This window comes from Lepidothrix coronata, unplaced genomic scaffold, assembly GCF_001604755.1.
Source record: "Lepidothrix coronata isolate B3197 unplaced genomic scaffold, Lepidothrix_coronata-1.0 Scaffold27, whole genome shotgun sequence".
Taxonomy (NCBI): domain Eukaryota; kingdom Metazoa; phylum Chordata; class Aves; order Passeriformes; family Pipridae; genus Lepidothrix; species Lepidothrix coronata.
Genome location: NW_016690207.1, coordinates 207,661 through 231,096, shown reverse-complemented (window position 1 = coordinate 231,096; position 23,436 = coordinate 207,661). Strand labels below are relative to the sequence as shown.

General features: G+C 45.5%; 2 protein-coding genes across 6 annotated transcripts; one reads left to right on the top strand and one right to left on the bottom strand.

The window, feature by feature from the left end:
* Positions 1–58: 58 nt before the first annotated feature.
* CXCR5 (C-X-C motif chemokine receptor 5) lies at positions 59–8,293 on the bottom strand. Its single transcript, XM_017809592.1, has 2 exons — positions 7,346–8,293; positions 59–2,787 (listed from the first exon to the last, which is right to left on the bottom strand). The coding sequence occupies exons 1-2, from the start codon at positions 7,478–7,480 to the stop codon at positions 1,711–1,713; spliced, it is 1,212 nt and encodes a 403-aa protein (XP_017665081.1). The 5' UTR covers positions 7,481–8,293; the 3' UTR covers positions 59–1,710.
* A 656-nt stretch (positions 8,294–8,949) lies between these two features.
* DDX6 (DEAD-box helicase 6) lies at positions 8,950–22,995 on the top strand. 5 transcript variants are annotated; one of them, XM_017809587.1, is made up of 14 exons: positions 8,950–9,097; positions 11,077–11,534; positions 12,933–12,996; positions 13,450–13,554; positions 14,831–14,960; positions 15,440–15,586; positions 15,821–15,915; positions 16,448–16,570; positions 17,035–17,163; positions 17,492–17,608; positions 19,156–19,219; positions 20,110–20,211; positions 20,967–21,146; positions 22,504–22,995. In XM_017809587.1, exons 2-13 carry the CDS (start codon positions 11,335–11,337, stop codon positions 21,140–21,142), a joined length of 1,452 nt encoding a protein of 483 aa, XP_017665076.1. In that variant the 5' UTR covers positions 8,950–9,097; positions 11,077–11,334; the 3' UTR covers positions 21,143–21,146; positions 22,504–22,995. The 5 variants fall into 5 exon arrangements, with proteins under 5 accessions (XP_017665076.1, XP_017665077.1, XP_017665079.1 ...); XM_017809588.1 differs by having other exon boundaries at positions 20,967–21,154; XM_017809590.1 differs by lacking the exon at positions 22,504–22,995 and adding an exon at positions 21,477–22,497.
* Positions 22,996–23,436: the final 441 nt, after the last annotated feature.

Sequence of the window (23,436 nt, the reverse complement as noted above, 5' to 3'; positions counted from 1 at the left end):
ACAAGCACTATCCATGAGAAGGTGTTTCCTTCAATTGTTTATTACAGCTTACATCAAACATTTCTAAAGGTTTGTACATACCAGTACTAAAAACTATAGTAACAATAGATGTGTAATCAATCTGTTCACTCTTCCTTTGTGTGCAGATTTTCTTTTTACTTTGTGACCACTGTAAGAATTTTAAACTCTGACTGTTCATTTCTTCAGTAACAGTTTTATGTATGTAGAAACACAGTTTCATCAGAACCTGCTGGGGAGGTGTTTACAATGCATCTGCAATGGGTCTGCTCACTGGTACAACCATGGAGAACACGAGAACAGGCTAAAGAGAGCTGCTCTTCCTCTGCTGCATGTACATGCTCGAACAATTACAGTCACCATTATTTGCAGGTTTCATCTTTGAAGATGCAGCAATGCAGGAAATGATGGACTGCCTTATACTTGGTGAGTTTTCTCCTGAAGTCACAATTTGAGAACGAGCTATTGAGATCTCTACCTGAGCCAGACTGAGGTAACGTAACCCCTTCCATAATGCCTGGTCTTTTTAGAAGGGCCCTTGGGTATAGTGAAGTTCAGCTGCAGTTCAGGGGAAGATCACCACCCAGGTTTTTCTCTATACACCTGGATGCACTTAATCTCTGAAAGCCCTGTTGATGCAGGTGGAGGAAAAATATCAGAAAGCACAGTGCAAAGCAAAATGCTGCATTTCCTCTCGCCTCGCTAAAAACAAAGAGAAATTATGCAAACGAGCTCTTTTCCTTACTTTGGGGCAGTGGGTCTCCTTGCTCTCAGAACCCACAAATTGCCGTACAGTAAGCTGAAAGAAAAAGTTACACCTTCAGACTTACAAAGCGGTGTGGTTTCTGTCCCCTGTGTAGAGTCACAAGACAGAAGCCATCTCTTCAAATGGTGTTTTTCCTTAAAGGAAAACTTTTGCATAGTCAGGCATTCAGTCCAGCAGCCATTCACAGAAGATCTTAACAGCAGTAAAACAGATCAAATGAGTGGGGAAAGATGCAACTGGTGTCAGGAAAGGAGTCTGTGACAGTCAAATCTGTTAGTCTGTGGGAGGACCTGCTGGCATGAGCTGTGTCGGGCAGGTGAATGTGTCATGGCTGGCTGGGGGGGATGTCATGCAGCAGGAGGACAATGTTGCAGTCAGAGAGTGTTCAGCACTGTATGCCCATGCTATGCGATTGAGCTCTACAGCCCCCATCAGTCCTACCTGCATCTGTCTTTCCAGTTGCTGTGGCCAATGAGTCCTGCTGCTTCCTTTGGGTACGTCTGTACCAACCTGAGCTAATGAAATGGAAACTTGCTTAGCTTAGTTAGCTGCACTTTTTTCCTTGCCCCTGGCACCCCAGTCTTGTGCCTGGCTTCATGCACAGGATGCCTGCAGTCACCGTTTTGAGGGAGAGGTGGGAGTGTCAGTTCAACCCACTTGGGTTCATCCAGCCCCATGAGAGTGACCACTGGACAGCCAGCATTCACCAACAGCTGCCAGGCAGATCTCTACAGGTACAAGAACCAGGAGGAGCCAGGCAAGGTATCTGATGGGATTCGGGTGTTCGGTGGCTATTGGACCTGTTTCCTGAGGAGCAAAGAAAAGTGGTGGGGATGCTTGTGAAACTTGTAACTGAGACCACAGCAAGTACGCCACTAGGAAGGAAAGCCCTAGGCCAGTTCTGTCCTGCAGGCAGCCTTTTCCAGCTAGAAGGTGGAGATGGAGGTGGTGTTGTCGGAATCAATCCCACTACCCTTCCTTGTCACCTCCAGGATCTCCTGCAGGGTCTCCTGGCTTATGCAGCCAAGCTCCTGCAGGATCCGGAAGAAGTCATTACGGAACTTGACTCCAATGAAGGCGTAGAGGATGGGGTTGAGGCAGCAGTGTGTGAAGCCAATGGCCTCTGTCACCATGATGGCTGTGTCCAGCTGGTCTTCCAGGAGGCAGTTCTTGGTGAAGGCTTCTAGCTTGGTAAGTGTGTTCAGGAAGATGACGATGTGGTACGGGCTCCAGCAGAGCAGGAAGATTCCTGTCACCAGGATGGCCACACGGACAGCTTTCTGCCTCTGCAGGCGCTGGGACTGACAGAGCACCCGGACAATGGCCATGTAGCAGTAACACATGACCAGCAGGGGCACAAAGAAGCCCACAGTGTGGTAGAGGAAGCGAGTTGCCAGCCAGGCATTGTTGCCATCGATCCCAACCTCTGGAAAATAGCAAATGCTGCGGTTGCTGTCGTCTGTCCAGACTTCCATGAAGATGAGATCGGGTAAAGTCAGAAGCAGTGAGCAGAGCCAGACAGCCGTGCAGGTGAGATGGATGGAATGAGCTCTGCGTTTGCGGTAGGTGTGGATTGCATAGACGATGGCCAGGTAACGGTCCACCGCGATGCACCCCAGCAGCATGCTACTGCAGTAGAAATTGATCTTGTGGACAGCACTGAGTATCTTGCAGAGGAACTTCCCAAATACCCACCCAGCCAAGCTCTCTACCACGCTGAACGGGAAGGTAAGCAACAGTGCCAGGTTGGCCAGGGTGAGATGGAAAAGGAAGTTTTCCGTGGTGGTGCGAGACCGCTTGAACCTCTCTAAAATGACCAGGACCAGAGCATTGCCTACAGTCCCCAACATGAACATCAGCAGATAGATGAGGGGCATGAAGACCTTTCTGAAGGGGTCTCTCTGGTTGCCAACCACTGATGAGGCTGGGTTGAAGCAAAAGTAGCCCTCCAAAGAAGGGGTGGTGTTCTCAGCTTCGTAGTACCCACTCAGTTCCACCTGGCTCTGGAGAATAAGAGAGTATCATTAACAGAGGGGAGTTTCTGGACACAAGAACCCAGTCCCTCAGCTGCACCTGGAGAGCTAGAGTGGAGCATCCCCACGTCCTGCAGCCCACCTGCATCAGGAGCAGGTGCTGCCTGTCTGCAGTGTGATGACCTTGGAGGTCCTCCCAGTGCCAGGAGGTGCAGCACCCTGTGGAGAGGGTTGTCTCCATCTCTGACAGCAAGAGCTGCTCAGGATCTAATCTCTAACTAGCATATTTGGTGATGTTCTGGTATCCAGTCAAATGACCAGTTTCATCATCTGGTTCTTGCTAGTTTACCTGCTGGTGGCTCTTGCTTCCTCACACAGCATGGAACACTCCTCTACCAGCTTTCCTGATGTTTTCTACCCATTTCTGATACGGACTGCCCCTGTCCTGCCTGCTGCCAGGTACAAAGGTGGTGGGATTGCACTGACCACCTTCTCCTCAGAGGCCTGGGAGCTGCCTGGGGCAGAGCAAGGTAAGGGGCAAGAGCAAGCAGCAGCTGTCCTTGAGATTGCTTTCCACACGCTCAGAGAAAGGTGTGGGGCAGGCGTTCAGCATGGCTGGAGGAAAGCCTCTGAGGCACTGTGGTGCCATAGCTAGAGGAATGGATGCTGCAGAGAGAAATCTGTTCTGTTGGTAAACCTTGCAGTTCTGAATTAATTGCAGTCAGAGCAGGAAACACGATTGAAAACACCACCCGGACCGTAGGCTGATACCCAGTAAGGAAAGTGCAATAGAGCTGCCACAAACGTGATTCGCTCTTGGCCTGCTGGATCTTCTTGCCAGGTGAGCAGCATGTACTGGGGCTGAGGCTGTGGGCAAGTATCAAGTGCTGGGAAGCTGGAATTGCACTCAGGATGAACTTCCTGGACAGTGGGCACACTCCAGCTGGCCTTGGGCACCTTGCAGAAGTTGGGTGTTCACAAAAGCAAAGGGCTGGGATGAGCACAAAAAGAGAGCAGTGCAGGAGGCTTGTGGCAAGCTGAAAAATTAGTGACAAGTGGGAAGAGCTCAGCAGCAGTCACCCTGAGGTCCCCCACCCACACCCTCTCCAGAGACTTGTGCTGAGACTTCAGTGTCAACCACAGCGGAAGTCTCTGCTTGCTGCTTTCATACCTTTCACTGCCAGCTGCAGCCGTTTGCACCTGCTGCTCCTTCCCTCCTCTGCCAAAGTTCCCGTCTAAAAATACCAGCCCAGCTTTATACAGTTTTAGAGTTGATTTTGGGGGTTTTTGCTCACCCAATGTGCTACTAAGCCAAATGAGTGTGACCAGCCTGGAGTCCTGCATTGTTCCTGGCTAGGGAAGGGTAATTTATGTTTCTTCTCTCTCAGGCAGCCTTCCCTGGGCAATGCACTGGGTGCCTCCGCACGTGACTGGGGTAAAGAGGCAGTGGCAGGGCTCGTCTGAACTGCTCTACTCTGCTGCTGAAACCATTTGCATGGCTCCAGGAGGGGCCAGGCACACTGATGGGGCAGAAGTCTATGGAGCATTACTGAACACGTAGAGCAGACAGCTGGCTCAGGGGGTCCCCCAGCAGTGGATGGTAGGGGGGCAAACAAGCCCTTGGGAAAAGTGCAGAATAGCCTTGCCCAGCTCTTGCCCTCTTCCCTGGGCCTCTGCCTTTGGCTACTGCCAGAAAGAGTGCTGAGCCAGACTTTGCTCTGACCAAAGTTACTCTTGGTCTTGCCACCATCCCGTTCTCCACCAACTCTGCATCCAGGGGTGCTGTGGCTGTGCTCTGATGCCATGGTGCTTCCTCCTGAATGGGTGAGAGCCAGTCCCCTCGGGGGCTGGGTAGGAATCCCCCCTACCCAAAACCTCAAACACACACCTGTCTTCCCCTAATGTGATGATGGGGCTGCAAACCTTTGGTGAAAAGAATTTTGTATTCCCAAAGAACATTTATTTTTCTGGTTAAGGATATGATTTTGGAAACTGGAGATAGCTGCTAAAGACAAAAGCCTTTAGAAATCCCTCCCAGTTATTTTTCTCCCTGGCTTGAAAACATTTCCTAGTCTGTACCCAGACCTTTTGTCAACCCAGACCTTTTGGAATTACCAACACACATAGAAACCTGCAATGTGTTGTCCAGTGCCAGATCCTTGAATCTCTTTGAGAAAAACAAGACCAACCCAAAAACCTTTGCAATTTAGTGGACTGACCAAACCAGACTGCTCAGGCTGTGCAGGTGACCGTGTGGAAAACCCCAAACAAATTATATGTTGGAATGGGAAATTTCACTGGGGAGAGGTTGGAGGATTTCACCTTTGAAGGAAAAAAAGGAAAGGATGGGAAATGTCTGGGTTTGCTGGCTGGAGTGTCAGTCCTACCTTTGAGCCATGCCAGCACCATTGATGCTGATGGGTAGACAGCCTGGGTGGTGTTCAGTGGCTTTGGCCACTGACCAGCTTCCAGCATCACCTTGTATTTGGAGCCAGAGGTGCAGAGGCTGAGTGCCACTATCAGACACCATCTGATTGCTGATGGGGAGCAGGTAGGGAGGGCTCTTACTGTAAAGCCACTTGCTGTGGGCAGGGGAAGCATGTGCGGAGCTGAGTCTGAGGCATCCTTTCATGCATCTCCGAGCAGAGCAGCATGTGTGGGTGGAAGCAGACAGAGATGAGTTGGAGACGAGGATGAAAAGTCACAGTCCAGGCTGAGACAGGAAGGACAGGGACCAGAGCTGCAGGAGATGCACTGAATGTGCCAAGGAAAGGATTCTGGGGACTCTGCTGTGATTCCCATTTCTAGGACTGGAAGCAGGTGGCTGCCTGATCTGGGATGGGATAAGTCAACAGTGTGTATGCAGAGGGACCTTTGAACAGGTCTCCTGCAAGACAATTGCAGCCAGATTTGGGGGTGGGAGAAAAAGTGGTGTCTCTTTCTGTAACAACTGCATACCTGGGAAGGCTGTTCCTGTGTGCTTTTTGTTCAGGGATCCCTCTACCCCTGACCCACATTCAGATTTATTCTGGTCTCCGCGTGGCAGCTGCTTTTCTCAGTTCCCCACAACTGTCAGTGATCAAAACATTTGGCTGCAGAAGTGAAGCAGCTTGTGCACTATTATGGGTTTTCCATGTGAGTCATTCCCTTCTAGTCCATGCCAGGGCTGGGAGCAGCACATTTTATTCCCAAAACCTTAAAACTGAAATAGCCCACATCAATGCAATTTACTGACAGAGCTTCTGCTCATAACTTCTCTGGGTGCTGAACCAAGGAAAGCTAGGAATAAGACCAAAGCCTGTGGAAATGCCACATTACTGTAGTGCAGGTGCCTTTATGCTCTTGAGTCATATTGGTCCCATTACAATGAAAAGTGGCCTGCAGCACCTCAAGGGACCTGGTGGAGATCTCAATGGTTCTTCTGCACCTGTGATTTTGGTTGTCTAGGCTGCAGTTGAGGAAGGTTAAGCAAGCAAAGCATTTTTGCTATGGAGAAAGGAGGTTATCATTTTGGGCACGTTACTTTTCCACAAGGTAACAGTCGATTAGTCTTGTATGGTATCAAAATTTAGATGAGGCCCTCACCATACTCACTGTGCGATACTCACTGTGAGATAAACACCCTTTTGGTGCAAACGTTCTCATAATTTTTCCTTCCACAATTGCTCAATTGGTTAAAAAATAAATTCTGAGATGATAGTGCTGCTGTGTACTTCCCCTTGGATAGCTCAACGTACTCTAAAAGGTGCAGCTGCTGTCTTTCATTTGCAAACGCTGGGGAGAGAACTATGAGGCAGAATGCCTTGTGTCATCATTCCCTGTTAGAAGTACTCGCAATTTATTTTCCCTTCTTCAAAATGCCCCTCTTGTAAATATACTTTCAACAGAGTCTGTGGCAGCCTGTATGTGGAGAAGGCAAGCAGGGGTAGGAGCACGTATGGTTGTACCAAGGGTTTTCACACAGAGAGAGAGAGAGAGAAAGAGAGAGAGCGCGCACTGGATTTGCTTGGGTATTCCAGTTGTGTAAGGAGACCAGACGAGGTGTACAGGGCTTTGCATACTGTGTGCAGAGTCATTTATACCACTGAAGGCTGCTGCAGAAGGTGCCTGGCTCGGAATGAATGTTTGATGCCGAGGTGTCGAGGGCTGCACGGGCAGCAGGGAACAGAGCCTGGGACAGGCTGGCAGTGGGTATGGGGCTGCCGGAGCCCCGCTCTCCCGGGGAGTCACCTGGCCCTTTGCAGAGGCTGTGGTCTGTCCTGATGCAAGGACAGTGCTCAGGCTAAGCCTTGCCAGAATGGCTGCGCACAAGGCCCCGGCGGTTCGGCAGCTTTCCCCATGGGAATATCCAGCACCCTTGGATCAGCTGCAGCCCACTGCGCTGGCTCTCTGCAAGCAACAGCCTTGTGTCTGTGGCCAAGTTGGGACTTAGGGATGCAAGGGCTGATTTTGCTGTCTTAAGAAATGGCTCAAGCTCTTCCTCTGCCAACAGGAGGGTGAGAAGATGGACAGACAGAAAACAAGTCTTTCAGCCCACCCCAGCTCTACCTGCTCTCCCCGTTATCAAGCAAAGCCAGTCCCAACTCACCAAATCATAGGTCTCTGATGAGTAGCTGACAGGCCCCATGGTTTCAGGAGCAGGATCTGTCTCTTCTACAGAAGTTTCAACAGAAGTTCTTTTTTGGGGTGGAGTTAGTAATTTGAGTAGGAAGGGACACAGCATGTAACAATAGACTATTTGCAAGGCAAATGAGCTCCAGGCATAGTGACCTGATTGATGTAAAGATTAGCATCTAGCTTTATCATCTTTTTACTAGTACTGTAAGTTGATTTTTAAAGTACAGTTTGAAGAATCCACATTCCTTTGTTCTGTACCAGAGAAGATTCAGAACATCCTTACAGCTTCCCTGGAAACCTCCAGGGCTGTTGCCCATGGCTGTCCTTGTGCCAGGTGGTCTGAATGGCTTTGGAAAGTTCTATGCCAAGGAACACAGCAGAAACCTCCTGGATCCAGGCAGGATCTCTGGATACTCCTGGATCTCTGGAGCCATGCAGGACTTCAAAGACACCTGGAGGTGAAATGCATAGGTATAGTCTATATGACCATCACCCTCTGCCTCGAGGTCCTTCTGGCTGCTTTAACCCCAGTGGCTTGTGGTTGTCTTCTGCTTCTCCTGCTGCTTTGCCCCTCGTCTGGGCTTGCGGGAGCGTGAGGTGGCTTGCGCAGGAGGGGCTGGGCAGCTGCATGACAGCAGCAAAGCCCCTTGATTTCACAAGGTAGTAAAGGATAATAAAAATGGGAATCAAGATTTTCTCTGCTCAAGGAAATGTGTGTTTTGTTCACTGATGTTACAGCAGTAGATTCATGGTGATAAAGCCCCAGTCTGAGTCAGCAGAGCAGGATGGCATTGCAGCTGGCATTTTGGCAGGAAGCTTTTCCTCTGTGAAGAGCTGAAGTAGTTCCACAAGCACAGTGTTTGTCCTCCTCTTTTCTGGGCACAGCTGCACCAAGGCCTCTGTACCAGCAAGAGTGGGACTTGGTCTACTGAAGGAGGAGGTGGTGTTATTCAGGTGAGCACTGTTTGATTTCATTCACTCCTCCAGACTTCCAGTGGGGCTGAGGGCAGACACGGCCCCACCAGCCCCGGGTGTGCCTTTGGCTGCTGGGGGTGGATAAACAACCACCCCGAGACAGCTGTAGATGTGAGGAACGAGATAAAAGCAGCCATGTCAGGGTAAATGAACTTCTCTCCCTGTCTTTTTGTGCCTATTTTGGAAAACATTTGAACAAAAATTTGTCGGCAAAGCAGTCTTGGAATTACCAGCATTTTTAGGCTACTGTTTTTAAGATCACGTTTCCATTGTGGTCCGGTTTGTCAAAATCTGTGTGTAAGGAACAGCCAGCCGTCTGAAAGGGAATGGCAATTCCCAGACCTGCCGCGGTCGGAGGTTACAGCTCCTGCCCGCTGAGGGTCAGCCTTTTGTTCCTACATTTGTTTTCGCTGTGTTTTAATGACTACAGAGCGAAGCCACGCTAACTTTCCAAGCCTTTTCTTCAGAAACAGCAGAACAGACTGACCAGCCTGGATGAGGGACCGGGATGAGGGACGGGCGGGGCCAGCGCTGTCACGTGGCGCGCAGTGCACGCCGAATGTACGTAGGTACGCACGTACGCCTGTGCGTGATGCGTGCGGGGCGGGGCGGCTCCTCCCGGCGGGAGGGGGAGGGCGCACGGGAGGAAGGAGGAAGCCGCCATCTTGGAGCGTCGAGTCGCCATAACAAGGCACCGGGGCAGCGAGAGGATTTTATACCTGGGCGAGGGGGAGCGCGGCTGGTGGCGGTGAGGACGGGCCGGGGCGCCGAGGCGGGCGCGGCTCCTCGGGAGCGTGGCGGCAGGGGCCGGCGCCGGCGGGCCGGGCCTCGCGGCCTGCGGCGGGAGCGCTGGGCCTGAGCGGGGCCTGGCGGGGCGGCGGGCAGGGCGGGGATGGCCGGGCCGGGGCGCAGCGGGAGCGGCGGGGCCGGGGTCCCGCGCGGGGCGGGGTCGGGCCGGGCGACGGGTGACGGGCTCTCCATTGTTCTGGGCGGGCGGGATGTGCCGGTGTGGCGCAGCTGCGACCCGCGGGCGGCGCCGGGCCCGCCGCTCGGCCCCGCGGCTCTGCAGTACGGCCCGGCCTCACCGCGCACATCGGGCGTCGCGGGGGCTCCCTTTGTGCCGGGCCGAGGGGAAGGGGAAGGTCCGGAACGGCTTCCCTGGTCGCCTACCCGCGTCCGGGGGGCACAGATGGGCTGCGAGGGCCCTTTTCCCTTCGGGCCGCCAGTCTGCGAGATGGTGGCGCCTCTTGTCTCGGAACGGGGGGATTTGTTGGGTTCGGTGAGGCTGAGTGTTGTTTTTAACCTCTGTCCTCCTAAAGGGTAGTTACGGGGGGGGGGGGAATGGGGAATGAGGGGCGGGAATGGGGAATGAGGGGCTGAGAGGTTTCATTTCCTGCAATGTTGGAGAACTCCTCGGCGTTGGTATCCCGGGACTCTCTGGCGGCTCCGGTTACCTTCGTGGCTCATCTCATCTGTTTTTTACAAAGTTAATGGCTAGGAGAAATCTGTCTTCAAAGATGAGAGATAACTAGCAGAAAAATCCTGGTTCTGCGAACTTTAAAGTTATGCTGTGGACGCATTTGGAAACAGCAGGGAAGTCTGGGAAGAGTCTGAATTCCTTTTTTGCTCTCTTGAAATTATTTTATTCACTGAGGAAGCACATTTTGTTGTGAACGCCGAGGTTAGGAAGCAGTAATCTGCTGGTTTTTCCTTTGCATTTTCCCAAGATAAAAGGTGCCTTGTGATGAGAAAGAGCAGGCAAGCCTACTTTCTGTTCCAAAAGATTTTGTACTGGGAATGTTTTGTCTCCGTGATACCACAGTAAGGAGTCTTTCAGCCGGTCTGTGCTTACTTTCTGTAAGGGGCAGACTTTGTGTTGTCTCTCCGTGGTTTTGCCAACCTTTCTGTTACATATGGAATCAATATTAAGTCGTGTACCAAATGTTATTTTTTGAGCACAACATAAGTTGTTGGTGACTGCTGGAAGGTAAGGTCACGTGGAACGCATGAGCAGGAAGCTGGGTACCCAGTATACATGTGTGTTACTCGCTGCCTCAGTTCAGGCTCAGTCTCTTGGACTCTCAGAGGCACCTGCTCAGTTCAGTGTGATGGTATTCATGTTGCTGCTCTGAACGGCTCTAAATCAATGCCCAGCTCAAAACTGTGAGTAAGCTGGGTTGAGCTAACATTTTGGGTTGGAGGAGGGTAAGCTGTTGTTTTGGGTTTATGTAATTTCTATTTCCCTTTCAAGTTGAAAAGGGCAATCAGAGTAACTTAAGGGTTTTGTCAGTTCTTACTGGAATGTCCATTTGATATTGTCATCTTGCTTCCTGTCATAAACTTGTTCGTGACATTATTGCTCAGCATTTTAGGGCTGCTTTGCTGCATCTCAGAAGTGGGGGAACTTGAAAAGCTGTCAAAGTAGTTGATAAAATTCATGGTTACTTTCCGGGAGGGGGCAGGTAGTGTTCCTCCGAGGAATGCTGCTGAAAGCACAGCTCTTTGGGAGGGTTTTTTTGGTGACTAAAGAAGGTAGGCACAGCTTTATAGAAAGGGGAGAAAAGTTTGATGCACGTTGTGATAGTTATCACTGAGGAAACAGAAAAGCAAGTATTCTTGTTGCACGCTGCCTTGGAAAAAGTGACTCTTAAAATACGAAAGTAGACTGATGTGATTTGTGTGGCCAAAAACCCACATACTAATTGTTATTGTCTGCTTCTCTTTCAGATTGAAGCAAGTGAATTCTGACATAACTTCGTTAGAGGGCTTTTTTTAAAAAAAAGTTGATCCACAGTGCATCAGAGCAAGTTACTGCTTTACTTTTGAGTGACTTACAGGTGCTTGCCTGCATTGCAATAAAGGACTCATATATTGAGCAAGACTTATTTATCTCTTCGTTTTGGAGAGTCTAATAAACTGTTATTACAGTTTCTGTACTGACTTTCAAAGTTTTGAGTCTAAAAAGACATCTTTAAAGATAAAACCATGAGCACGGCCAGAACAGAGAACCCTGTTATAATGGGTCTATCCAGTCAGAATGGGCAGTTGAGAGGCCCCGTAAAACCCAGCGGGGGCCCAGGAGGTGGAGGCACACAAACTCAGCAGCAGATGAACCAGCTGAAAAACGCCAACACAATCAATAATGGCACTCAACAGCAAGCACAGAGTATGACCACCGCTATTAAGTAAGTGATTGTATTGGCTGCCACAAAAGGAATGTTTAAAAGTCACGTATTGGAAAGTTTTGGGGTTCCCATTTGAAAATGTTGTCTGCTGTTGTTTTATGACATGGGCAGGTAGATGTGTCCTGTGATGTACATTATAAAAAAAAAGATGTATTTCCATGTGTGAGCTCCTCTCCAGCAGTGATTGCTTTGGTGTGTTCCTTGTGAAAATGGAATTTGATGCTGTGCTTTTCCGAGTGTGAACTGCTGTCAGAAGCAGCCCACTGAGCATCAGAGTCCTGTGCCCTTTGCTTGTTGCAAGTGGTGCAAGAGGGAAGTTGGGGAGTGGGAAGGAACAGAACTGAAATTAAAGACAGAGAAGGAAATGCCACCTGGTCTCAGTCCAGCTGTGTATACTTTTTGGTTTGTTACAGTTCTTTCTCACAATGAGAAATGCTTTAAAGTCAGTTATCTTTTGTCGTTGATCTGAAATAGTAGTGCCTGCTGTCCTCAGTGTAATGCTCTGGCTTTAATTCATCAAAGCCTTAGCTGAGAGGATATGGTCTCCCTGTGATACCCTGCTCCCATCCAGCTGGTTTTGGAAGTGTGCTAATAAAACATGAGTGTGCTGGTTGGAATTTCTGACAGATGTAAAAGACTTGGACAGTACGGTAACGTGTTGCTTTTCTCTTTCCCCTGTTGTTCCTGCTCCCCCTGAACAGCATTGGCTTTTATTTTGTTAATTATTTGCAAAGGAAGTGCCAACTTCCTCAGAGAGTGCGCGATGGAACACTTGGCCCCCCCCCTTTTTTTTGTGTATTACATGGGTTACACTGAAACTGGTGAATTAAACTCATGACTTCGTGGGAGTGTGGAAGAGAAGGACTTGCTCTCATCTGTACAGTGCCTTTCAAGAGAGGATGGGTGTCTAAATCTCACTGAGAAAAAAAGACTTTTGATCAACCAGTGCAGTGTTTTTTACATTTTGCAGTGTTTCTCACATTACTTGGGGATTAAGAATGGATGTTCCCTGGGCAAGAGAATTTTTCTTTTAAGTGGTGAAATACTCTCAGGTGGATTTATTATAGCTGGTTTCTGTTGTATGACTAAGTCAGTGCTCAGTTTTAAATCTGTTCTAGTGGATTGATTCAGTGCCCTAAAAGTGGGACTTGAATCATGACTGGCTAAATATTTCACAAATGTCTTTGGCAGACTGCTGATTTTCTCTGTTTCCAGTTTCCTGCCTGTTATATTCTGCTTAACTCAGAGAAAACTTGAGCTCATATGTGTAGGTGCTTTTAACTTTGAGGAGGTTAAAGTATTACGTGTTCATCACTGTATCTTAGAAAATAAAATGCAAAATCAGAATATTAATCCAGACATATTTTATAATTTATTGTTATTTTATTTTTGCTATAGACCTGGTGATGACTGGAAGAAGACTTTAAAACTCCCTCCAAAAGATTTGAGAATCAAAACTTCGGTAAGGATGGTTGAATTGTAGGAATAAATATTAAATAAAAGATAGAAGTTGCGGTGGCAAAATATTTGTTCTGAGCAAAGGTTAAAAATCAGTTCAGTTCCTGCTTTTTTAAATGAAGAATTAATTTACTCTCCAGCTGCTTGGGAGTGATCCTTTCTGGGAAAGCTTCAAAATGGAGTTCACTGTGGATTTCTTACTTTATTAGTGTTACAGCAGGGACTGATGGTCTTTGTGTTGTGTGAGGCAGGTGGGAAGGTGTCACTGTAATCACAGAGCTGTGTTTGGCTCTGAGAAAGCAAATGTTTCCTCTGCCGCTGTAGGGTGTTGCATGGAGTAGTGGAAACTCCTGTATAGTAATTTGTGGTCTTCCTGCACAGGCAGTCTCAGACCAATCAAAAACAGCTGCAGGTTGTCTGACCTAATCTTATGGATGTGCTTTTTTTGATTATTCAGGACGTGACCTCCACAAAAGGAAACGAGTTTGAAGATTACTGTTTGAAACGGGAGTTGCTGATGGGAATTTTTGAAATGGGCTGGGAAAAACCATCTCCTATTCAGGTTGTTTGCAAACAAACTGCTTAGAAGCCATGTTTAACTTTGCCTGTATGTCCAATACTTATGTCATGGTTTGGGAAAACTGGGGCTGTGAACAGTGGAACATGGTGGGAAGTTCTTCCTTTGGAGAAGGCAAGAATTTCTCACCCCAAACTAAGTCACTAAGTCATGCGATGGGTGGCTTAGTGATGGGACTGACTTACACTTTGGAGAAGTTAATTTGGATTTTCCTTTTCATGCTGGAGGTCTTAATTTGTTATTTGTCTGTTCAGTAACATCCTTCGCATAAGTAGTCCCAGTGAGAACAGAGCTGTTCTGTAAATTTTCCAGAAAACTGAGTTACCATAGGCTGCGTACCTTTAGTTGTTACAGAGACAATTATGGCTTTATTGCAGTCTTGGCTCTTTTTATTGTAAGCATCTGGAAGAAGCGTAATGCAGATTGTGGGAGAGAGATTAATATCTTAGCAAGTTCACTTTTCTGTCTCCCCATCTCCCTTTTACTTCTAAGGCTTGTTCTGTTAAGTACCGTTGGTGTGTAAACTTCGCGGGACGGGGAGGAGGGAAGTTGAACTCTCTTTTAATTGGTCTTTGAAGGTTTATCATTGACACAGCTCTGCTGCCTTATCTCCTTAAGGCATGAGGAAGCTATGGCGTTTAGGTGATTGATCTGCTTTAAAACAGGTTCTCATGATGCACCTTTCTAAAAGGCTGAGATTTCTTTAGATGTTGCTGTAAAAGGCAGTAAAGTTAAAAATACATGGGCCTTGTGTTTGGATGGCTGAAGTTTGAAGTTTCAAAAGGAAAGCCTGCTGATTTTATGAGAATTGTGTCACAGGAATGTGCAGGTTTGAATCACATGGGCTGTGTTTGTTCTGATGTTAAGGTATAGGTGGGAATCTTTTTCCATAGGAGGAGTTTGCTAGTGACTGTCATTGTCTCTTCACTTCCCCTCCCCCCCACCCCCCAATTTTTCACTTTTTTCCTAATGTGTCAGTATGGCTTTACTATCACCTGTGGTACCCAATCTTATGATCAGACAATATAAGGAATTCTAAGTGGGATATGTTGGGGAACTCTTTATTGATGGGTTTAACTTCTTCCTGTTGTGAGTCTGCCATGCTTGTAGTTGCAGGATAGTAGTAATAATAATAATCATGATCATGAAAAAATCAGGTTTCATGTGATACTGTTAGTGAAGGGAGTTTAATTTGGTCAGCCTCTTCAGTGAGCATGGCTTGTGATTGATTGCTCGTGTGCTGTCTGTTCTTGCATTTCAGGAGGAGAGCATCCCCATTGCTTTATCTGGTAGGGATATCTTGGCTAGAGCGAAAAATGGAACAGGCAAGAGTGGAGCCTACCTCATTCCTTTACTTGAACGGCTAGACTTAAAGAAGGACAATATACAAGGTCAGTTGAGGTGGATTTCATGTAGCTGCAGCCAGGTAATGGTGTCAGTCGCTACATAACAGACTTGAATCTAAAACTAGTTAATGAAACTGGGCAGCATGGGTTATCTGCTTGTACTTCCAGAGAAAGTTAATGGGGAGTGGTGGAGGGGAGGTGGAATTTGAAAAGTCCCGCAGTTGCTTTCAAAAGCTTTAAATGGAAGACATCTTCTGGACTTGACTGTCTTGCCCCTGGAAAGTGGATGTGAAGTAACAAGCGAGTGTGCTGGCTGGGGGACTCAGCAAGGGGAGCATCAAAGAAGGGAGAACCCTTGCACAGAATTTGCCTTGTCATAAGCAGTTCCTGGGCTGCTCAGGATATCTAGAGTGGAACTCCAAAACCATAGAAGTACCTCTTTCATGAAGTCTGTCTCCTCTGAGGATGAGTATTTAAGATACAGAGTGTTATTAGTAACTCACACTGATGTTTTTAACTTTCAGCAATGGTGATTGTTCCCACCCGTGAACTAGCCCTGCAGGTCAGTCAAATCTGTATCCAAGTCAGCAAACACATGGGAGGTGCCAAAGTGATGGCAACCACAGGAGGAACCAATTTGCGAGATGATATAATGAGACTTGATGATACAGGTCAGAGCACTTTTGGTACACTACAGTTGCTGTTTGTTTGTGCCTTTTACAGTGTGGTAGTGGAATTTCTGCTTATTACTGTTTGCCTGTTACAGAACAGATTTCAATATGTCTTGTTTGCTGTTGGTATACAGTCATCATTCTTTCAAACTGTTCATATGAAACATGGCCATGAATGCCAGAAACATTATTTTAGTTGGCTTAACTATTTTTTTTGCTCTTCTAATCTTACAGTGCATGTGGTGATAGCTACCCCTGGGAGAATTCTCGATCTCATCAAGAAAGGAGTAGCAAAAGTTGAGCATGTCCAGATGATAGTATTGGATGAGGCAAGTTGCTCATGTTAAATGTTCTGGGATTTTAACACCAAGTTAAAGCAATTACGTGTTTCAGTGAGTCTCCTTTCTATGCACAGCAACAAATCAAACTTTGCTTAGAGACACTATAAGGTTATAGCTCATCCATTTCCCAGTATTTTTGACAAAGTATTTTGGAGGAGGATTTTTCTGCATGTGACTCTTAAGAAAACAGCCTAGGAAGATTTGCCTTTCCTGTCTTCTTTGCTGATGCTGAAGATTAGAGTAACAAATCTAGCCCGAAACTTAAGAAATGCATTTCATTTGATTTCCTTTTATAATGAGTGAGCTGTGCTTACCACATAATTGTGTATAAAATTGATTTATGTACATCCAGTAGTGTACAGGTTTCTCAGTGAGAGAAAATGTAGTTGTGTGAAAGTTCTTGAATGACTCTGGTAGGAACCCTGGTGACTGGTTTTTCCTTCCCCCAAATGTGATGCTACCAGGAGACTGAAATATTTTTTTTATTTTAACTTATGCTTTATTACTTCTGTTGTTACAGGCAGATAAGTTGCTGTCTCAAGATTTTGTTCAAATAATGGAAGATATTATTCTCACGCTACCTAAAAACAGACAGATTTTGCTCTACTCTGCCACTTTCCCTTTGAGTGTACAGAAGTTCATGGTGAGTGCAGAGATACCGTGTAGGTGTGATGGTGGTGACATTGTGTGAGTGGTACACAACTGTTAGTGCTTGGGTTTTTTTAGTGCATCTAAACTTCACAGGTTTAATCTAAATCAGCCCAAGTCTTGGACAGAAGTTTGAAAAGGATTTTTGACCTGCAATAGCATTAATGGGAAGCTATGTACATGCACTTCTTGCCCATAAGGTGATGTTTTCCACTTCGTGGATTGGTTATGTGTCATCTGCGTGCATTTTCTCCCAGAGGGTGCTCCTATTGGGCCTACTCAGTCGCCTTGGATTTATGACTAATCATTTGTGAAATTTTACCCACCCTGTCTGTTAGAGTATAGCACAAAGAGTGAGTGGTGAGGTAGTGCATCCTTGCCATGGAGTTAAGTGTGCCATAGGATGGGAAGTATTTACATTGTTTTGCATGTAAATCTATCATTATCTTTATTTTTCAGAATTCCCATTTGCAGAAACCCTACGAGATTAATCTGATGGAGGAGCTGACTTTGAAGGGAGTTACTCAGTACTATGCCTATGTCACTGAGCGTCAGAAAGTGCACTGCCTCAACACGCTCTTTTCCAGGGTAAGGAGTAGGGCTTCGTCAGAAACATACAGAAGCTTTTTTCGTTTCACAACTAAGAATAAGACTGAGTGTTTCAAGGGTGGCTTAACAAAACATTTTCTTTGTCAAAATGTGTTATGTAGCTGAAGATAAAAATCCATTCTTCTTGTCCTGCACCTTTATGTTACAGAATTTTGTTAATTTTTTTTTCCTCTGTACAAAAATACATCCTATGTAAATTACCAGCAGCATACTTGCCATGCTTTCTTTATGGTAGGGATTTAGATGTGTCTGGGGTCATTTGTTAGTAAGATGCTGCATTTACTGAGCACTCTACTTATATGTTCAGCTCCAGATTAACCAGTCGATCATTTTCTGCAACTCCTCTCAACGGGTTGAATTGCTAGCCAAAAAGATCTCCCAGCTTGGCTATTCCTGCTTCTATATACATGCTAAAATGAGGCAGGTGAGTATGAAGTCTGCAGTGGTTTATTCCACACCACCTCAAGTTTACTGCATAGCTGAATTAAGTCTTATGCTTTCTTTAATTTTGCATGTTCTTTGTAAACTGTAACATATATTGCTTTGCTATAGGTTTGTTTTTAGATGCCCACTGCCAACCTCCCTGCCATGTTCCCCCATCCCAGTCATCTTTCCAGACTGTTCAGTGTAGCTGGCCAGTTGGTATTTAAGTCTACTTCAGGTCAGGTTAATTTGTCCAGTGCAAGCACCGACTGCAGCCAGAAGGCACAGTTCTTTCTTAGTGCTGCTGCTGCCTTGCTTTGGCAGCATGGGAAGGCAAGGTAGGCCACACAGTGTAACTGACACAGGTGAAAACAGGCTTGATTTCAAACAAATGACAAAAACCCAATACTTAGCCCACCGAGTGCCATGTGTGTCTTGGCAAACAGAAATCTTGCACTGTGACTGCAGGGGAATCTGAGAAGTTGAGGAGGTGGCTTTGATGGAACCTCTTGGAGAAAGCTGCATCTGTTGTGTGGTAACCAGGCACTTGTGACCTTGATGTAGATGATGAAAAATGCTATTGCAGCTTTACTGGTGAAGAGGTTTCTGTTAATTGCATGGTAGCTCACATGTCCTCACAATACCTCACATGATATTAAAAGATGTCAAAAGGTTGAAATGATGAGTGTAGAACAGGAGTATTTTGAAACATTTTTTTTCATTTTATAATTAAGCTAAAACAAATTCAAATGAAAGCTTTCAGGGTAGTCTAGCTTGCTGCTCATGCAATTGACAGGTAATGCCAGTGTTTGGTGGGCCAGACCAGTAATTAATTAAGCAGAAACAGAAGTGGTGTTGGTATTGAGAACAGAGAGATATGCAAGCGGATTCCTTGAAGTTTGATTTTTGTATGCTTTTGATTAGTTGGTAGATGGTCTTTGTGGCAAAGTGCAGCTCTGTTTTTGCCAAATGCTTCAGCTTGTTTATTTCCTCTCTAAATTTCACTTCTTAACAGTGATATTACTTAATCTTTGTGTGAGGAGAGTCTTCACAGAAAATTGACTCATCCCACACCTAATTCTGCATCGGTAATGAAAAATGCTTCATACTAGAAAAGGAAGTTTACTGCAGAGTTCATTTTTTAAGGGAAGGGATAAAATGTGTTAAATTCAGCAAGGAACCAGGGAAAGGCAATAGTCAAAATACCAGTTTAACTTTCTTGGTGTGGGTTTCATGTAACTGTAACTTCAGACAGTCGTTTTCTGAGATGGCTCTGATGCCACTGTAGGAAGCTTTAAAATGCAGTCAGTTAAGTGCCTTTGTTAAAAAGTGGGATCAAGGCCCTCTTGGCTAAGTTCTTTAGAACACGTGGTAAGGAGCGCTAAAAAAATATGTACTGGCAGCTTGTTTCGACTCAGCTGTTTTCTAATGAGAACTGGGAGAAATTCACATGATTGAAGTTTGGTGTTTGTTATGTGAATATACCTGGTTGGTTGGTTTGTGGGTTTTGGTTTTTTTTCCTCTCTGTTTATATGTGTGTATTTCCAGGAGCACCGCAATCGTGTATTCCACGATTTTCGGAATGGCTTGTGCCGCAATCTCGTTTGCACTGGTAAGAGCTGCTCAAGGTTTTCCCATTTCTAAAAGATGTAGTAGAAAGTGCATTGGCCCAGATATAATAGACCAATTATTTGTAATAAACCAAAACAAGGTGTTTTGGTACATGTCTTTGTTAAGCCTGCATGTAGCAGGACGCAACACTCCTTTGGACACGTGGAGTTTTGTCTTTTGTGACAAACTGAAAGTGCACCTTTGCCAACAAATCATTTCACTGCGATAGTGTTTTCTGTTTATTTTCACATGCAAGGGCTCCCTGAGATGTTGGGCCATAAACTTTATGAAATATCAGTAGAACTCTGACTAGGAGGATCATGTGAATAAATTTTGTTGATTCTTTAGGTGCTCATAGCTCATTTTTTTCTAAATACTTTTGTGATTTTGATTGGCCTGTGTATGATCCAAGTTCTCTATTTTTATGGCCTGTTTGGGCAGTACCCGGCAGTGTCTGCTATCAGTGGATCATCTTAACAAGTCACTGCTATGTCTGGATCGTCTTAACAAAAATCACTGGAAATGGAATAGAAGTAGTTGAGGTAGTGGAATGTAGTTGAGGTCTCAGGTCTGTTGTGACTTTGGCAGCACGCAGTCCTGTGTGAGAAGATGCTTGTTTAAGAAGACCTGTGCTGAAATAGTCTAATGTGGAAAAAACTAGCTTAATGTGCAGATCTGGTGGTTTTGATAATTTTTCTTATATTATTCGTGTGGATACAGAGCAAGAAGCAGTAACAGGATTGTATGTAAACTGTCTTTGATACAAAGAAAGCTTATATCTGGAAAATGGTGTGAGGCAAAGTTAATCACTGTTAATCTTTGCACCCTAAATACTGTCAGGATTTGATCTCATTGAAATAAACTTTCTTTGTGACCTGGATTGTCTTTCAGATCTGTTTACCCGAGGTATTGATATCCAGGCTGTGAATGTGGTGATAAACTTTGATTTCCCAAAGCTGGCAGAGACTTATCTCCATCGCATTGGCAGATCAGGTGAGAGGAAAGATGTGTTTTAGGTGCAACTTTGCTGATGACTATGATGCTTCTTAGCCTTGAATTCCCTTTTGGTTTTTATTACTGTATCTGAGAATTACCTTAGATAGCTTTAATTTTTCTGACAAATTTATTTTTGAGTATCACCTCAGATGGTTATCCTCACTGAGGATTTTATCTAAATAAAGGCCCATTCTCTTGAAACTGACCTGACTGACAAATGAGAAATAAAGGCTTATTTTGATTTTATCTCGGGAGACTTACTATTGCCCCTGTTTGCAGGGAAAATTCTATACTGAAAACTTAGCTTCCAGGGTATCTCAAGCATAGACATCTGTGCTTTCTTCTCCATGTATTCTGAGGTATGTTTCTGCTGACTGGACATCAGCAAAATAAACCCCTAAGGAAGGCAGTAAACGAACTCAGTATACTTGAACTTTGTAGTTCAACCTTGCTCAAAAACTCTGTTATTGAAGAAGGGTTGGATGTACATAATGCAGGAGTGGAAGACTTTTCTCTGATAATTAACCTGGAGCTTTGGTCAGAGCGTATTGAACCTCCTGAGTTTTCTTATTCCTGCAACAGTATGAAACTCCTCACCAAAAACTGATGTGAAACATGTAGAAACCTGCAGCTGGATTTGTTTTTACCATCAGAGAGCAATGTTAACTTCACAGTCTGTAGACTTTTTCATTCAGCCCTCTGTTACTCAGTTCAGTTCAGATGTGTGTTTCTTTTTTTTTTTTTTTGTCAAGGTCGCTTTGGTCATCTTGGCCTGGCCATCAACTTGATCACCTATGATGATCGATTCAACCTGAAAAGTATTGAGGAGCAGTTGGGAACTGAAATTAAACCCATACCAAGCAACATTGACAAGAGCCTGTATGTGGCAGAATACCACAGTGAACCTGTAGAAGATGAGAAACAGTAAACATGTATGTTTGTAAGTGCCTCCTGAATACCAACATTGTGTGGGATGAAAGGAGAGTTGATATGTCAGTATTAGCTCAGGGGAAGAGGGAAACTGATGTGATGAAAAGGCTCTGAATGTGAAAACAAGGGTTTGAAATAGACTGTCAGTGCAAGGAATTCCTGTGGACATGCTAAGCTGGGAGGGGAGGAGGAGTATTTTTTAGTTGTTTTAATTTAAATGCTGACCATATGCTAAGGAGACCAAAAGTGGGGGAAGGGGGAGGGGGGAATGCTGTTGGGAGAGGCCATGATGGGGTACTAGTAGCCTAAGGAATTCTTTCTGTATTGCTTAGCTAAAATGAGAAATTGGTGAGGGACAGAGAGGAAAGTGGTCCTCAGAAAGGTGAGGAGAGAAAATGGATAGCTGTGAGAACAGAGCACCAACAGAAGAGCTAAGCACCTCACCAGTCAGACGGAGCAGGTTCCAGCGAAAGGTGCTGCCTCTTTTGTATCCTTTGGTTCACAGAACTCCTGCAAGTGAACAAAGTAGGGAGAGAAGCTGTAATTCATATTTGCTGCCACACGAGGTCGTCTACATAGTTTTAAAAGAAAATGAGGTTGCACTGTTGGAGACTCCTAAGTGCTCCCTTTCTGATCGTTGTCCGAGAAAAAGCTGCTGAGTCGAGTCCTTTTATAAGAAGACTACTTGCCCTGGACTGCAGTCAAGCAAAGTAGCTGCAGGATGACGTTTGATCTGGCCTTAGTTAAGATGCTGTGTTGTGCAAGATCCAACACCGTACAGTTTGGGCTGGAAATCATTCTTTTGTGTGTTCTTCTCAGAGATCATGAATTAGAAAGTGAAGCTGCTGAAATTTGCCTCAGGTGACCAATAAAAAAAAAAAGTGACCATAGAAGCAGACTGCTTGATAGTGTTAGAATGAACTGTGGTTCCTTCTTTGAAATCATCCAGGGACAGCCTTAGCCAGTCATGCCAAGCTGACTTGCAAGCCTCTGCTTTGCTGGTTGAACCTCCTCCAAGTTTATAAGTAAATAAAAAAAGGAAACAAGTGATGAACTTGGAACAGGCTCTTGGGTGGCTTCTTTAAGGGGAATACTCTGACCTTGCCAGAGAACAGTTTGCTGCTTCCTAAAAGGCAAGAAACCAGGAGATAATTGTGCTCCTAAGTACAGTAGAGCATTAGCAGCACCTCTTTCTACAAAGCTGAGGCTGAGGTTGAGCTGTTCAACATGCCCTTTGCTTTTCCAGAGCTGGTGCATAGTCAGTGTGAATTATCTCTTACGTTCTAGTTTTGCATAGAACCGATTTAACTGTGGGTGTTGTGGTTGTGTTTTTTTGTGTTTTGTTTTTTTTTTTTATAGGCTTTGATTACACATACCAGAAGGTGAAGCCCTATGATCCAGATCTGTGACACATCGTTTCTTTGGGGATACCCTTCTCTTTGTGGGTTTTTCTTCGTCTTTTCATTTTGAAACTATGAAGACTAAAGAGCTCGGCCTTTTTTTATTTTTAAATTTGGCAGCAAGGAAGAAAGAAGATAAAAGGAGGAATGTCTTTTTGTTTTTCCACTTGTTTGCACTGTGTGCTGATTGAACATTAGTTGCACTAACTGCTGGTTTTAAATTTTGTTTTCTTTGGGTGGGAGGGGCAGCAAGGGAAGAAGAGAAACCCTGAAAAGAGAAGAATCTTGATGAACGCGAGCTTGTCTGCTATTTCAAATTCTTTAACCATCGACTGAGTGCATTTCAACTTCTCCCTGGTTACTCATCTGTTTTTTAAGCTAAAGAGCTTGTTACTTATTCGTGCAAAGTGCCTTATGCTATGAGACCATTCAGAATATCACCTTTCCAACACAGCCCAAGGAATCAACAGCTGTTTTTGGTTTCAGGTCAAAGTTCCCCTCTCTTCCCCTTCTCCTCCTTCCCAAGTACTCAAGCCCAGGGCTGGGAGGTGAAATGTATTGGTAATACTACTTTTCTCTTCAACTTTTTTTTTTTTAACTGGAGGAGTTGATATGCATCTGCAGTTCACCCAAACTGTAAATATCTGTATTTAAAATGAAACCAACTTAAAATCTGGGCTGATTAGGTGCAGCATCATAGCTCCAGAAGGAAAGAGTAGCCTGTCATCCTTTGCAGGAGCCATAAGAAAAGCCCTGTGCTCTAGCAGAACACTAAAAGACTGGTTTCCATAAGAGTCTCCATTCGTAGTTACAGCACTTGATATGTAGACTTGTTTCAGAGCCATGGCCCTCTTTCCTCTGGTGCAGTGTGTCCCATAGAAAATCAGATGTG

What these genes read in the sequence shown, in the direction of transcription:
- DDX6 (XM_017809587.1), top strand. Translation starts at nt 11,335, where the DNA reads ATGAGCACGGCCAGAACAGAGAACCCTGTTATAATGGGTCTATCCAGT. An exon ending in ATTTGAGAATCAAAACTTCG is followed by an intron (nt 12,997 to 13,449) that starts GTAAGGATGGTT and finishes TTGATTATTCAG; the next exon opens with GACGTGACCTCCACAAAAGG. An exon ending in TGAGTGTACAGAAGTTCATG is followed by an intron (nt 16,571 to 17,034) that starts GTGAGTGCAGAG and finishes TTTATTTTTCAG; the next exon opens with AATTCCCATTTGCAGAAACC.
- CXCR5 (XM_017809592.1), bottom strand. Translation starts at nt 7,480, where the DNA reads ATGCTGTGTCCCTTCCTACTCAAATTACTAACTCCACCCCAAAAAAGA. An exon ending in CATCAGAGACCTATGATTTG is followed by an intron (nt 2,788 to 7,345) that starts GTGAGTTGGGAC and finishes CTTATTCTCCAG; the next exon opens with AGCCAGGTGGAACTGAGTGG.